General features: G+C 37.3%; 1 protein-coding gene across 1 annotated transcript in view; it reads right to left on the minus strand.

Annotated features, from left to right (window-relative positions):
* Window positions 1-17,421, minus strand: part of plcl2 (phospholipase C like 2) — a 58,645-nt gene that overhangs the window by 10,056 nt on the left and 31,168 nt on the right. The window contains exons 3-4 of the mRNA XM_082150062.1: window positions 16,332-16,535; window positions 4,084-4,159 (exon numbers count right to left, since the gene is read on the minus strand). Of these exons, the coding sequence (XP_082006188.1) occupies window positions 4,084-4,159; window positions 16,332-16,535 (280 nt within the window). The remainder of the gene's footprint in view (window positions 1-4,083; window positions 4,160-16,331; window positions 16,536-17,421) is intronic.

The following is a 17,421-nucleotide window of genomic DNA, read 5'->3' on the forward strand; positions in this document are numbered from 1 at the left end:
TGCATGAACAAATCAAATCCACAGCACATAACCACAGCCTCCTTACAAGCAAGCAACTCCCGCTGGCATCAGGGTTATTGCAGCGGACAAATTTTCTAATATTTACAGCAAAAGTATATCCTAGATCTCTTAAATAACTGGAGCACTGGCCAGCACTGCTTTACTCAAAAGAGAGCATGTTATTTACTCTGCCTGTAGATCAATACCTGCTAGGTCTTTCGCAGTGGCCAGTTTTGATTATATAAGCATGTCAATGCCAGAGTTTTCCACTAGATTCCATGGGGGAATGGGCAAGTATTGACCCACTTTTCCTATTCACAGTTAGCAGCTTGAGCTCATCACACTACAGCTCCATCAGTCCAGCTCGGCCTCCAATCCGCCACACCTCAGTGAAGTACAGCTACCTTTCAACCACATTTATCAATGAGCCAGGCCGAGATGGGCTTCTTAAGAGAGACAAGAAACCGCAGATTGATTTACGGTGTTTACTGCAGATTAGACAAAGCCATTCTCTGTGCTCTTGTACTGGGACAAAAGGCGATGAATATTTGATGTGGCCACAGACTCCGAAAATCAATCAAATCTTTGTGGTTACGGCTTACTTCTAATGCACGATATTAAACTGCATTAACAGTGGTGAAAAATTACAGAGTTAAGCAGAAGAAATCAAAGATGGAAGTGGCTGAGTGATGGTTTTATGAAGAAGATGAACATAATTTTTGTGTCAAAAGTCTGATCACTTAGAAAAGTGACAGTAAGCCTTTCCTTGACAAGCAGAATGATTTTAGGGATCAAGTTAAGCGCCAACATTTGCTACTCAGAATTAGGAGTATGTTCAAATCCTTAACACTAAGTATGAGCAACGGTAATAGTGAAGTGAAGGTGATGCATGTGAGATTTTTAATGTTAAAATATATTCACTTATCCCAGTTTAACATTAAGCAATATTGGCTTTATCTCCCTTAGAAGATCTCTTTCCAGCTCAACCAATAGCGAGAGTTTGGGGCGTGGCTACTGTAGAAGTTGAGAGTTTGGGGCGTGGCTACTGCAGCAGGAGGAGAGTTTGGGGCGTGGCTACTGTAGCAGGCGGAGAGTCTGGGGCGTGGCTACTGAAGAAGTTGAGAGTTTGGGGCGTGGCTACTGTAGAAGTTGAGAGTTTGGGGCGTGGCTACTGCAGCAGGAGGAGAGTTTGGGGCGTGGCTACTGTAGCAGGTGGAGAGTCTGGGGCGTGGCTACTGAAGAAGTTGAGAGTTTGGGGCGTGGCTACTGTAGAAGTTGAGAGTTTGGGGCGTGGCTACTGTAGCAGGCGGAGAGTCTGGGGCGTGGCTACTGTACTGTAGCAGGAGGAGAGTTTGGGGCGTGGCTACTGTAGCAGGCGGAGAGTTTGGGGCATGGCTACTGTAGCAGGCGGAGAGTTTGGGGCGTGGCTACTGTAGCAGGTGGAGAGTTTGGGGCGTGGCTACTGTAGCAGGTGGAGAGTTTGGGGCGTGGCTACTATAGCAGGTGGAGAGTTTGGGGCGTGGCTACTGTAGCAGGTGGAGAGTTTGGGGCGTGGCTACTGTAGCAGGTGGAGAGTTTGGGGGCGTGGCTACTGTAGCAGGCTGAGAGTTTGGGGCGTGGCTACTGTAGCAGGTGGAGAGTTTGGGGCGTGGCTACGGTAGCAGGCGGGGAGTTTGGGGCGTGGCTACTGTAGAAGGTGGGGAGTTTGGGGCGTGGCTACTGTAGCAGGTGGAGAGTTTGGGGCGTGGCTACTGTAGCAGATGGGGAGTTTGGGGCGTGGCTACTGTAGCAGGCGGAGAGTTTGGGGCGTGGCTACTGTAGCAGATGGAGAGTTTTGGGCGTGGCTACTGTAACAGGTGGAGAGTTTGGGTGTGGCTACTGTAGCAGGTGGAGAGTTTTGGGCGTGGCTACTGTAACAGGTGGAGAGTTTGGGTGTGGCTACTGTAGCAGGTGGAGAGTTTGGGCGTGGCTAATGTAGCAGGTGGAGAGTTTGGGGCGTGGCTACTAGCAGGAGGAGAGTTTGGGGCGTGGCTACTGTATCAGGTGGAGAGTTTGGGGCGTGGCTACAGTAGCAGGTGGAGAGTTTGGGTGTGGCTACTGTAGCAGGTGGAGAGTTTGGGGCGTGGCTACTGTAGCAGGTGGAGAGTTTGGGTGTGGCTACTGTAGCAGGTGGAGAGTTTGGGTGTGGCTACTGTAGCAGGTGGAGAGTTTGGGGCGTGGCTACTGTAGCAGGTGGAGAGTTTGGGGTGTGGCTACTGTAGCAGGAGGAGAGTTTGGGGCGTGGCTACTGTATCAGGTGGAGAGTTTGGGGCGTGGCTACAGTAGCAGACGGAGAGTTTGGGGCGTGGCTACTGTAGAAGGCGGAGCCCCAGAGTGTTTAGCTGCTGTGGATCCATGACTGATGCGTTAAATGGGAAAGAAATTCAGCTTCAGTTACAGGAGTGTAAGATTCACAGCAATTAGACCTTCAAAGATTAAACAGGTCATGAACACGTCAAGGCATTGAGATGAAGTGCGCCATAATGGATGCTTCAATACAACATCATCATGTACCTGTTCAGAAAGACAAATTTACCAATTTATAATGTTTACATTGATGTGTCAATGTTAACCGCCTCAAACAGCTTGTGTTGGGTCGTGTCAAAAAATGACACAGATGCGTTTGATGGGTTTATTATAAGTGAGATGCTCGCGCTTGCTCTAGACAGAGTGTTAGCCGACTCAATTGCTTACTCATCACACATAGCAACACCTTTTATTGAAAGTAGCCTACTTTTACCTGTTGAGACATGCCTTCATAAGCACCCATAAGAACTGTGATTGTGATGCTTAAGGAGGCGCAACATGAGAAATATAAATAGGCTTTATTTGTGTAATCACACTAGGTACCACTAGTGTTGCAGAAACTACATACTTCACCTTTAACAAGCATCAATAAATGCTATTAAGGTTTATTCGCACATTATTGAAGCCAAACAGTACACATGTGGCATTGAAGCCATTGCCAAGCATAATGATTGGCTTGACCAAACAAATGGCAGGTTATGCGTTTGGGTTGTGATAATTGCTCAACGAGAGAATATATAATGAACTCTAACAGCTTCCTGTGCCAAGATTCCATCAGCTACGATTAATGAAACGCACTGATAGCCTTCCGCATCGATCACCTGCCAATCACTGTCTCCCAGCAACAAACCCAAGATGCAGAAAAAACTGAAAATGATTATCAATGTTTCCACTGCGCTTCACAAGGTTTTATGAACGCATTAGCACATAAACAGATAAAAGGCAACAGGAAAATGAGGAATCACAGCAGGAATGATGCACATTTCTTTCACTTTGCCACATTTAATTAAAACAAAAACTTGAAATGGTATAATTTGCTCGGGTATTTTTATTTTTTATTTATTTAGTATGTTTATTTTTTTATTTTTTTTATGTATGTATATATATTAAAGTTTTTTTGAATAAATTTTGATCTGAATTGATCTGTGAGATCAAAAGTGAACGAAGCCACATCACTCGCTGCATACTACATTGTACACTTCAAAAAAAAAGCAAAAGCAATTTCAAAAGGCCACAGATGCACCTTAAAATTACATAAAAGCTTGATAAAACACACCGCCTTTCTTCTGCATTTGGTCGTTGCCTTTCATTTGGGAGCGAATGCAATTGAGCCTGATCTCTGCATCGTGCACCATTGATTGCAGCGCTTTGATAGGCTATAGATGTTTACCCTTTTAGTGCCCTGTTAATTAGAGAACAGAGCGAATGACTCTATTGAGAGTCAAAAAACCCTACTTGAATGGTGTTTGAAAAGCATCACACAGGTGAAGAGAAAAGCATGCACAATGAGCCTTATACAACACACCGTGGCATAATTAGCTTATTCTCTTTGAGCTTTTTTAGTATGAACACACTGGTGTTTTCTGCACTCTATTACAGAGGAAACTGAGATCGAAGGGACGCGTCGATCGATTGTGTTCCAAGAAACATCCCTCCCTTGTGGAACACTGTGTCTTTCTCTTTCTCTCGCTCTCCTTCTCTTTGCTGTCGTTCTCTCTTACGTTTTTTCATCCTTACCTGCTTTCTGGACCTGCAGTATTCGCTCGTACACGCCGTCAGAGTTCTCCAGCAGAGCTCGGTTGGTCTGGATCATCTGTGAACACAGGGAAAAAGGGACACGTAATGAGCATCCGTGCGATTACTGTCGCAATCCGACGACAGCTCATCTGTAGTGGCCTGTAGCCTGCAGATACTCCTGTGCATTCAGAGCTCATATGACATACAACAGACATATTCCAATGACACAAAAAATAAAGCAAAGTTAATAATAATAATAAAATAAAAAAATTAAACGAATAATAAAAAAAACTAATAATAATAATAATAATAATAATAATAATATTATATATATATATATGAATTATATATATAAAAAAAATATTAAAAAGGTAGTAATAAAATAATAAAAAATTTAATAAATTCTATCCTACTTTTGTATTTTTGGCTGGAAGACATGAATGTGTGCCTGAATATGGGTCATATAGTAGCTGTATAAATTACAGATATTATTACAGAGGTCATATGAAGCATAACAAATACATTCTAGCATCCCCCCCAAAAAATAAAAAATAAAGTCAAACAAAATAAAATAAATGTATAGTAACCAAATATTAAAATAAAAAAAATAATAAAAAAATTATTAGTATTCTGTACTACTGTTGTATAAATGAATTTATGCCTGAATATGGGTCATATAGTAGATATGGAAGATATTAGTACAAATTATATCAGAGGTCACATGAAACATTAATACATTATAATCACCAGAATGAAATAAGTTAAAACAGATACGTATAAAAAAAAAAGATAGACAGACAGACAGACAGATAGATAGATATACAATAAAAAAATAAATAAAAAAATAAAAAAATAAAATAAAATAAAATAAAATAAAATAAAATAAAATAAAATAGTATCCGTACTACTTTTGTATAAATTGCAGGAAGACATTTTGTGTTTATGAATTTGGGTCATATATGTAATATACTATATGGGTCACATAGTAGCTGTATAATTTAAAGATATTATTACAAATTATATCAGAGGTCATATGAGACATAACATCATATAGTAGTAGTATAATAAACATTACTGCAAATTAATAAATAACATATATAAAAAAGGTTATAAAAAAAATGTTTATAAAAAAAATTCCCAAGGCCAGGAAAAATATGAACTACTGGTCAGCCGAAAAAACATCTATTTTAAGCCTCGTGTTCAACATAAGATTACTAGTTACAATGCAGAAGAGGAAGTTGATGGTTGTTGAATTAATGAGGAAAGTCATCGCAGGACAGGAAGTGGGGCAGATTACGCAATAGATCTGCTCTTTTGTTGAGCCTGAACCCACACCCTTCTAATGAGGCAAGCGGATTCCTACATTTAATTAAACACACACACACACACACACACACACACACACACACACACACACACACACACACACACACACACACACACACACACACACACACACACACACACACACACACACACACACACACACACACACACACACACACACACACACACACACTCACTCAAACTAATTCAGACGGACATCTCAGCACAGGGCCAGCGGCTACAGATCCTGCACCAAACCACATCATAAAGCCATAGTCCAGATCAACAAACTTTCCTTGTGAGACTCAACAAGCTGCCAAGAGAGGGAAAAAATGTTGCATTTACTAAAAGGCCTTCTTAAGGGTTTCTTACACACTGTGATGGAGTTTTACATCATGTCCATTGTGCACTCTCTCTGACCCTTGGAAATAACCACAATTAAAAAAAATGCTAATACATGTTTTTGCTCTATGTATATTGCCTCTGTTATGATTTACTGGCATAGTTCCTGCCAGTCTCAAGTCTCTGTTTAAGTTAATTATGCAGATTATGCATATGTTCATTCTGACCTTTAGACTCTTGAAATGTTGGCCCGTATCATAAAAAACAAAGAGTTTACACTATTTTGTAACAATGGCTGTTTAGTTGAGATAATGGTTAAATTATAAAAAAAAATTAAAAAACACCCTTCATTCAAGTCACTTCAGAGCAAATACATAAATATCACAATGTATATTTTATGATTTACAGTACTTTTCAAAATGTTGGGGTCAACATAAGATTTTTATGTTTTTTTAAAAGACGTCTTTTCTGTTCACCAAGACCGCATTTATTTAATCAAAAATACAGTAAAAACAGTAAAATACAGTTTTTTTGTGCTATTTTCTATATGAATATATAGTAAAATATATAGTAGCATCATTACTCCAGTCTTCAGTGTCACATGATCCTTCAGAAATCATTCAAATATGATGATTTGATGCTCAAGAAACATTTATGATTATTATCAGTGTTGAAAACATGATAAATAGAAAGTTCAAAAGAATTTGAAATAATCTTTTGTAACATTATAGATGTCTTTACTGTGACTCTTGATCAATTTAATGTGTCCTTGTTGAATAAAAGTTTGAATTTCCTTTAAAAAAAAAATCTTCCAGACCCCAAACTTTTGACAAGTATATATCAAATACGATAAGTTATAAGAAGATGATTTTCGCAACTTGTTTGTGGTGTCATTTCTATGACAATAAATCAGCAGACCTCGTCCTCTTGAGCAATTACTGGCTGGTGTGCATTAGCAGCGTTTGCTATGTTTCACTCGTTTTAACTGCAGACACACCAAGGTTGGAAATTAACTGGAGCTTCGGGGAAAAATGCCATCAAAATTTATAAAAAAGCCCCCAAAATTCAAGATATGGGGTAAAAAAAATTTCCCTGTATGAGTTCTTGTTTTAATATTTATTAACAGGATATGGTTAAAGGCACAGTGTGCAAGTTTCGCCACTAGAGGTCGCTTATCCAAATGCTTGATGACGCCGCGAATGTGGAAAACTAGCCTATCACTGACGCCTCGTGGAGTTTGTTTTGACACTTCAGATGCGGATTTTAAAACGATATGTATATACATGTTTTTATCATTATAAAGTAATTAATTTGTTGATTAGATGCGGTATTAGTGGAGAATGGCAGTGTGTTTGCAGTCGAGGATAACATTAGTAGTACCGTAAACGGTTAAATCAGTCAGTGTGACAAAAACACACACAAGCCCGACACAAATGTTTAATGTCACGATTGGTATACCATCTGTTTGCATTAGTGTACATCCAGCTGGTCATTATCAGGCATTCGTTTGGAAGCAGAGTTGCATATTTAAAGCTAGTGGTGTGAGAAAGCAAACCGATGTGATCATGCAGCCGACAGACACAAAGAAGATATGAATCTGATTTCAGTTCTTTTTATCGTCACTCTAACACATATTTAGTGATATTGATACGATAATCATCAAGTGTTCTAAAATAAAGTGTGAGTGTAGACATACAATATACATAAGTGTCTAACTTCACTGCTATGGCCTTTGTGTAGATATTTAAATATGGCAATATATTAAAGCATGAATGTTTGGATTTATATGAAATACAATAAGAGTCCATCTTTAACATTAACTAAGGTTATTCAATGTTTTAGAAGTATTGTTTATTGTTAGATCATTAATTTCAACATTTGCTAATACATTTAAAAGTTGTATCTGTTAACATTAGTTAATGCACTATGAACTAACATAAATGATCAACGTGTAATCAATATATTAATATTTAATATTAAAGCTGCCGTCGGCAAGTCTGGCAGATTGGGTCGATTAGCCAAAATTTTGAATGTTTACAACTCTCATGCCCCTCCCCACTACCAGCGAGCACCCTCCCATCGAGGTCGTGCTCGTCAGTGCGTCACTGTGCGTGTGTACCTGATTTTCTGTGAACGCGTCCGTCTCTTCAGCATCGATCAACACCATGGACTCGGAGGTAGGCAGCCCTGGCTAATCTATCCATAGATAGCAATAACCGAGGAATTGGAAGCTTGTTAGTAGATTTTCTCTCCGCCATCACGCTTCATGCAATCTCCAGGCGAACTTCAGGCGTGGCGTGTGCATGTGATATTAACGTGCGCGAGTGAGGGGGGATCTGTGGCGTGTGCACGACCTGTGATTGACAGTCAGATCTCACACCCCCCTTCGCTGATTGGACCTGATGAAGCGGGAGCGCTGGATTTTTGCAAAACAAATAACACGCTCCAGGTGGAGTTAGAAGCTCGGGTTTTTTTCTAAAACCACCTTATTTATGTCGTTCTGTCGGATTATAGTGTCGATTACACTGAATATGATCAAAAAAATGTTGCCGACGGCAGCTTTAATATCTATATTTATTTCATTTAATAAGTACAGTACATTTTCATGGTTCAGCTATTTTATATTTATTTATAAAAAAATATAATTTAGTTTGTTTTCATTCAGTATCCATTTTTAAAAACTATCGGTTATCGGTTATCAATATATTAATATTCAATATTAATATCTATATTTATTTCGTTCAACAAGTACAGTACATTTTCATGGTTCAGCTATGTTTTTTTAATGTTTTTATTAAAAAATATAATTTAGTTTGTTTTCATTCAGTATCCATTTTTAAAAACTATCGGTTATCAATATATTCATATTCAATATTAATATCTATATTTATTGAATTTAATAAGCACAGTACATTTTCCTGGTTTAGCTTTGTTTTTGTAATAAAAAATAGAATTTTGTTTGTTTTTATTCAGTATCCATTTTTAAAAACTATCGGTTATCGGTTATCAATATATTCATATTTAATATTAATATCTATATTTATTTTATTTAATAAGTAGGCTACAGTACATTTTCATGGTCCAGCTATGTTTTTTAATGTTTTTATTAAAAAATATAATTTAGTTTGTTTTCATTCAGTATCCATTTTTAAAAACTATTGGTTATCAATATATTAATATTTAATATTAATATCTATATTTATCTAATTTAATAAGTACAGTACATTTTCATGGTTTAGCTTTGTTTTTTGTAATAAAAAAATAGAATTTTGTTTGTTTTCATTCAGTATCAATTTTAAAAACTATCGGTTCTCACCCAATAGTTATCGTTAAAATCCAGTATCAGACGACCTCCAGTACATATGGATTTAAAAATAGACTAAGAATAAAACATGAGATAATGTTGTTAAATATAACAGATGTACAGTAATTGGAGTCACGCTGCTGTGTTTTGTCCGTCTATTCTTCTCGTCGGCCTCCGACGGTGTCTTTGAAACGATCCTCTGAATAGCAACGGCCGCCTGTGCTCGTGTGATGAAGAAACAAAGGATTATCTGAAACTGTACTGTAATGCAGTCAGGGATCTGCCAAGGACACAGGTCATCATGTACCGGTCGTCTAATTGAATCGTACATCCCTATAGTGGCTGAAAGCACAGCAGGGTCACTCGTCAGGACCAGATTATCTCTCAGTGCCAGCAGAGAGAAGAACAGCTGCTTTACTTCTGACGGGTCGTGCTCAGAAAGCTCTCGCAGAGATCAATCATGAGGATGTGGACGCTTTCCAAGAAGACACACACTTTCTGATGGCCTCGCCACATGGTGATGTTGCCCAGACATAGATTAGCATAGTGCACTTTATGTTTGGAGCTGTCAAACACACATTGCACGCTTGCAGATTGTACAAAATGCCGCTGCAAGGTTGTTAATGAATGCTGGGAAAACGGATCATGTTACTCCCTTGTTATCTTTTTTTAGGTCGGCTACCAGTACGTTTTAGGATACAGTATAAGATTCTGATATATGTTTTTAAAGCACTTCACGGAATACTTAGCTGAGCTTATTATGCCCTACAGTTCAGGCGTAAGACTAAAGCCCTATTTGGACGGGACTAGTTCAACATGGAGAGGAGGGGTAAAGTAGGCTAATAATTATTACCAGAGCTTCTCTGTGATTTTAGTCCGGTCTGAATGTGCATCTCAGTGATCATGACGGACAATGTCAGTAAAGATTACGGCGACTTTTCCCTTCAGTAAAAAGGTCCGGAAAAATGACCTCAGGTAATACTAATCCCGTGCGAATAGACCCGCTGTAAATATGTACGTAAATATTTCATAATTTCCTGTTTAAAAGTAGTTTTCCGCAGTTTTTCGAGTATGGAGACGCTTGATAAAGCATCAGTTGCGTTCTAGTCGCCTAGACTAGACTGGAACGAGTCTGTGGCAAAACTCAAGTGTTTCACACACACCATCAGATCAGAGAGAAGATCGACAGCACTTGTTAGAGGCACGAAACATCTTTTAGCGTTAGGTTAGAGCCTATTACCAACACAATCCAATCTGTTAATTAATACATTGTTCGACTGGACATAACTGTTTTATTTATATAAATATAGGTTATATGTGTTTGCGCATGTGATATCAGGAAGCAGCGTAATACATACATGACGACAGGAGTGACGGCGGTGTGCAAATCGAGTTACTCTCCCACTTCTGCTGGTTTTACTGGGATATCTTATCCCGTACGAATTAGCCATTAAAGGATTAGTTCACTTTCAACATGATGACGCAATGCGTGGCGCATCTCAGAGATGGTACAAGACGAGCATTTGTGGTTAAAACGTATATATTATATATATTTTTTTTTTTTTTTAAATGGCCGATCGTTTCACGAGATAAGACCCTTATTTCTCGACTGGGATCGTGTCGAGACGTTGAAGCTGCATTGAGACGGACATTTGAACCTTCTTTGAACATTGGTATAGTTGGTTGCCATTGAAGTCCATTCTGTGTAGAAAAATCCTGGAATGTTTTCCTCAAAAACCTTAATTTCTTTTCGACTGAAGAAAGAAAGACATGGATATCTTGGATGACATCGGGGTGAGTAAATGATCAGCAAAACATTTTTTGAAAGTGAACTAATCCTTTAATATTACAGACGTCCTGTGGTAAAATCACATCACTCCATCTACCCTTGTAAAGTTAATCCCGTCCGAATAGGGCTTAAGATCATCAAACAAGTTTCTTCTAACCATTCCTCGTGCGCGTGATCGTGCTTTCTCTGTCGCTGGTCCTAGATTGTGGAATAATATGCCATTGGATGTTAGATCTTCCTTGACTCTTGATGGTTTTAAGGACCGCTTAAAATCTTATCTGTACTCTTTGGCATTTTAGTACATGGATATTTTTATGTTTTGTCTTATTGTTCTGTTGCTTTTTATTACAATGTACAGCACTCTGGAACTATGGTGATAGCCTGTAAGGTGCTGTATAAATAAATAAATAAATAAATAAATAAACAAACAAATGAACCAACGAACGAACCAACGAATGAACCAACGAAATGAAATGAAACAAACTAGTTTTTTACACAATTTTACTCCCATAATCCAGTAAGAGCCTATAGATTTGGCCTTGCACAGGCAAACAACACTCACATGTTCTGCAGAAAATGTAAAAAACTAGTTAGGTGACGCTAAAGCTTCTTACAGTGCACACTTTATAGTGACTTGAGGCTAAGTATCGTGATCTGGTGAAAGTTCATCAATGCATTTGAATAATTTTGAATGAATCAAATTAGGACTTTTTAAAACACATTCAGACCAATACATTGACAAGAGCCAACAATGGTTTGCAATTTTTAATATAAAAAGGTAACACTTTAGTTTAGGGTCTAATTCTCACTATTAACTAGTTGCTTTTTTAACATGTATATTACTACATGTTGTTGGCTGTATATTAGGCTGTATATTAGGACTTATAAAGCACACATTAATGCCTTATTCTGCATGAGCATATTCTACAACCCCCGATACCTAAACTTAACAACTAACTTATTAATTATTAATAAGCAGTAAATAAGAGTTTATTGAGGCAAAAGTCATAGTTAATAGTGAGATTTGGACGCTAATTTAAATGTGACCAATAAAAAATAAAATACACTACCATTCAAAAGTTGTACGACTTTTTTTATTTTTAAAAGAAATTAATAATTTTATTCAGCAAGGATGCATTTAAATTGATCAAAAGTGACAGTAAATGCATTTATAATGTTGCAAAAGATTCCATTTCAAATAAATGCTGTTCTTTTGAACTTTATATTCATCAAAGAAATCCTGAAAAAACAATGCATCGCAGTTTCCACAAAAATATTAATAAATCATCATATTAGAATGATTTCTGAAGCATCATGTGACACTGAAGACTGGAGTAATGATGCTGAAAATTCAGCTTTGATCACGGGAATAAATTACACTTTACTATATATTCACATAGAGAACAGCTATTTTATATTGTAATAATATTTTACAATATCCCTGTTTTTCCTGTATTTATGATCAAATAAATGCAGCCTTGATGAGCAGAACCCAAACTTTTGAATGGAATTGTATATCAGAAGAAAATATAAGCGCTATAGAAAATTCCAAGCCTGGAAAACCAGTTAAAATTCCTTGATATTTCCATGAATGTGAGTTGAATCAGTTTTTGGTTGTATCTGTGAGAGAAAGCCAGAAGCCTGTTGCACACACAGCTGGAGCATCTGTCTCATCTGACGTGCCCACTGTCATTACATTACTAATGGTTGAAGAAATTGCAGTCTTGGTGGCAGACAAGCCACTATAAGGGGGTATTTATAGAGCGAGGGAGCGGGAGGAGGACAACAGACGCCCCTTGTTCAACTGGTGCACAAACACTCACGCTTTTCCTCAAGATGAGCATATCGTTCAGCTAATTCATATGCATGTCGCTGGAAAATAAACAGTGCTCGATAGATTTCAGCAACAATACCAGACAAAAAAACTGTAACACTTTACAAAAAGGTTCATTTATTAAACATTAATGTAGTAACTAACATTAACTAACAATGCGCAATACATTTGTTCCTGTTTTTGTTAATGTTAGTTAATAAATATCCAGCTGTTCATTGTTTGTTCATGTTAGTGCACCGTGCATTAACTAATGTTAACAAATTCAACCTTTGATTTTAATAATGTATTAGTAAATGTTGAAATTCATAACTAAGATTAATAAGTGCTGAAGAAGTGTTGTTCATTCTTAGTTCAGGTTAACTAATGAACCTTATTGTAAAGTTTTACCAATTTACGCTACTATTATTATACTACTGTTAGTTCACAGTGCATTAACTAATGTTAACAATATTTTAATAAAGTATTAGTGAATGTTGAAATTAACATTAACAAAGATTAACAAATGCTGTATAAGTGCAGTTCATTATTAGTTCATGTTAACTAATGTAGTTAACTAATATTAACTAATGATCCTTATTGTAAAGTGTTATTTAAGGCCTATGGTTGAAGTTCTCCTAAAGTGCTATTAATAACATAAATAAGCTAATAAATAAGCCAATTTTTGACATGTTGACGTGCAAAATTGGTTCTCATGTGGATCTGTTGTGGTCCTTTGCTCCAGGGATCTTCCTGAAATGAAAGCTCGGAGACTTTAATGCCGTTCCTGCTCATCAAACTGCAAAACACAGCTATTCTCCGGGCAGTTTTCCCAGGAGTTTGAATTTACAATTTGTGATGGTGCATTATTCAAACATAAGCAAAAACAAAAACTGTTGGAACCCATTATCATGACCCATGAATACGGACCTGGTTTATTCATGGTTGCATCATTGCAACCCATCAAATCTGAGTCAACATGCATTCAAAAAGCCTTTGCATTCACTACAGGCTATACATACAATCATGCAAACCACAGAAAGTGTGTTCTTTAGGGAGATTTCAGTGTAAATATTTTGGCTAATTTGCAATATTAAAATAAAACTGGTAACACTTTACGGTAACACTTTGTCCTTGTTACATGTTACATGTACTTACGTACATGTAATAACAGTAAATTATGCATAATTACAACCAACTAACCCTCAATCAAATCCTAATCCTACCCTAACCCTAAAGTAAGTACATGTAGTTACTTAATATTACTCAGTACTTAAATATATAATTACACTGTAACAATGACACCTTAAGATAAAGTGTAACCAACATTTCTTACTATATTAGTTCATCTTTGTTAATGTAATTTAATAAATATCCAGCTGTTCATTGTTTGTTCTTGTTAGTTCACAGTGCATTAACTAAATGTTTAAAAATACAACCTTTGATTTTAATAATGTATTAGTAAATGTTGAAATTAATATTAACTACGGTGGCCGAGAGCTCAACGCGCTGCAACTGAAGAAAACATGCAAATCGGAAAAAAAAACATGCAAACAGAAAAAAACATGCAAATCGGCAAATCGGAAAAAAAACATGAAAATAAAAAAAAACACATGCAAATCGGAAAATCGGAAAAAAAACACACATGCAAATCGTAAAAAAAAAACATGCAAACCGAAAAAAAAAAACATGCAAATCGGAAAATCGGAAAAAAACACATGCAAATAGGGAAAAAACACATGCAAATAGGGAAAAAAACACATGCAAATAGGGAAAAAACACATGCAAATCGGAAAAAACACCCACAAATTAAGAAAACATCTTCATCAGTTTCACAACACACGTGTGCTCCAAATACTTACAACACAACCAAACACAGAAACACACTGCAAATAACACAGACCACAACGGAAATGTTTCCAGGGGAACCAAATAAGTGACGAACCCGGCTGGGACGTGCCTATTGCCCGTGAGCATCCCTATGCCCTGCTCCCTTCGAAGGGCAGATGGCAGAGCTCTTGAAGCAGGGCACTAGTGTGCCATAATGTAGCCGTTTGGAATGCACTTGATGAAGGGAGCAACGAAAGACAATGTAATTTCCTCGTTATTTTCACCTGGGATGTTCCCATGCGCACAGCGTTCATCAGCTGCTGTTCTTACCACAGAAATGTCTTATTAACGCTGTTAACATAACGGTTGCAAATAAATATACTATGCGTTATATATCTGTGTGTGAATGTCTCAACTTTAAAACTTTGGACCCTACATTACCTACCATTTCTTATGAAACTTTTCTTCATGAAAATTTAAACATAACATGAAAACATTTGTACAGTGTAACTGATGTATAGATGAATATCTTTCCCTCGTGTTCTTTTTCTCTATCTTTTTTTATTATTATTTATTTCGACTTTTGAGCTGTAAGCACGTCCCAGCCGGGTTCGTCACTTATTTGGTTCCCCTGGAAACATTTCCTTTGTGGTCTGTGTTATTTGCAGTGTGTTTCTGTGTTTGGTTGTGTTGTGAAACTGATGATGATCTTTTCTTAATTTGTAGGTGTTTTTTTCTATTTATATGTGTTTTCTTCTATTTGCATGTTTTTTGTATTTTTTGCATGCGTTTTCTTCTATTTGCATGTGTTTTTGGTTACACTTTATTTTAAGGTGTCGTTGTTACAGTGTAATTATATATTGAAGCACTGAGTAATATATTAATAAACTACATGTACTTACTATAGGGTTAGGGTAGGATTAGGATTTGGTTGAGGGTTAGTTGCATGTAATTATGCATAATTTAGTGTTATTACTACGGTAAGTACATGTAACATATGTAACAAGGACACTGTAAAATAAAGTGTTACCGTTGTTTCTATTTGGATGTATTTTTCTATTTGCATGTGTTTTTTTCCATTTGCATGTGTTTTTTTTCCATTTGCATGCGTTTTCTTCTATTTGCATGCGTTTTCTTCTATTTGCATGCGTTTTCTTCTATTTGCATGCGTTTTCTTCTATTTGCATGCGTTTTTTTCTATTTGCATGTGTTTTCTTCTATTTGCATGTGTTTTCTTCTATTTGCGTGTGTTTTTTTCTATTTGCATGTGGTTTTTTTCTATTTGCATGTGTTTTCTTGCATGCGTTTTCTTCTATTTCCATGCATTTGCATGCGTTTTTTTCTATTTGCATGTGTTTTCTTCTATTTGCATGCATTTGCATGTGTTGTTTTCTATTTGCATGTGTTTTTTTTCTATTTGCATGTGTTTTCTTGCATGTGTTTTCTTCTATTTGCATGCATTTGCATGCGTTTTCTTCTATTTCCATGCATTTGCATGCGTTTTTTTCTATTTGCATGTGTTTTCATCTATTTGCATGTGTTTTCTTCTATTTGCATGCATTTGCATGTGTTGTTTTCTATTTGCATGTGTTTTCTTCTATTTGCATGTGTTTTCTTCAGTTGCAGCGCGTTGAGCTCTCTCGGCCACCGTAATTAACTAAGATTAATAAATGCTGTAGAAGTATTGTTCATTCTTAGTGCATGTTAACTAAGGTAGTTAACTAATGTTAACTAATGAACCTTATTGTAAAATGTTGCCATAAAACTTTGCAATGTTAAAACTTGTCTTGGTTGTTGCTGCTTTGAAACGATGTGTGTTGTATAGATCTTTATGTAAATGTACTCACCATCTCATAAGCGGTGACCACTTTCTTCAGGACTTCGGGCAGCAGGCCCTGGGCCTCCATGATGGGGTACTGATCTCTGAGGTTAAACAGCAGAACCGGGCTCGCGTCCGGCCCGCTGAGGCGCGGGGAGAGCGCTAGGATACACTGCTTCAGGTTAGCCACCGCGGACAGACCGCACAGCTCTTTAAACGGCACAATGGCGTTCTGTGGAGGACATGGAGGTCAGAGTGTGAAGAGTGCACGTCTGATGCTTTACAGCACAGGAGAACATCTATCACCAAGTTTTTTTAAGCCACATGACCTCATCAGGTTGCATATTTAAATCAACAAGTGGTGTCTAATTATAATCTCAGAAATAAATACATTATTATGCATGAACCCTTAGCAGTCCAATCAAATATTATTGATTCAATAAATTAAAAAAATCATGGCTGATAATATCACGTACAGTACACTGAAAATGGAAAGTTGAGTGCACTGGATTGTGGGATATAGTATTCCTGTTCAATAGTGCACATCTGGTATAGTAGGTCTTCTGGGTATTCTATGCATATTGCATGCCACACAATATATTCTGTGCATGCACATACACTACACACGGCAGAAATAGGAAGAGTGTAGGATCTTTCGAACACACCCAGTGACCTAATTGTAGGAGGTGACGAGAAAACAAAACCAAGCTGATGCCAGCAAGGTGCCGACTTCCCCATAGTGAACGTCCACGAACAAGAAATGCAATAGGAAGTGGTTTTATTGAGTGTGTGTTCTACAAAAGCACGGCACGGTGGGAGGAACACGTCATTTTTCTTGTGAAAGCTCCTCTAGTGGGTTTTAAACACAAACGACAGCAATATTTAACAGGGGAACATTTACACAGTATAAATAGTGAATGTGGCAGAAGCGCCTGGAATTGTTTCCACGAAAAGAATGCAATGTAAACAGAGCTGTTAAAATACCCGTAATGTACAGTGTGTTATGAATAGAATAGCGTGTGCTGACATAAAGCAAACACCAAAGCAGGAGAGCTTGTGAATGCTACTTCATCAGTCCTCTGATTTAAAGCATTTAAATGTAAAATAATTCAGGCGTT

The sequence above is a fragment of the Leuciscus leuciscus genome, assembly GCF_965113295.1.
Source record: "Leuciscus leuciscus genome assembly, chromosome: 20".
Lineage (NCBI taxonomy): Eukaryota > Metazoa > Chordata > Actinopteri > Cypriniformes > Leuciscidae > Leuciscus > Leuciscus leuciscus.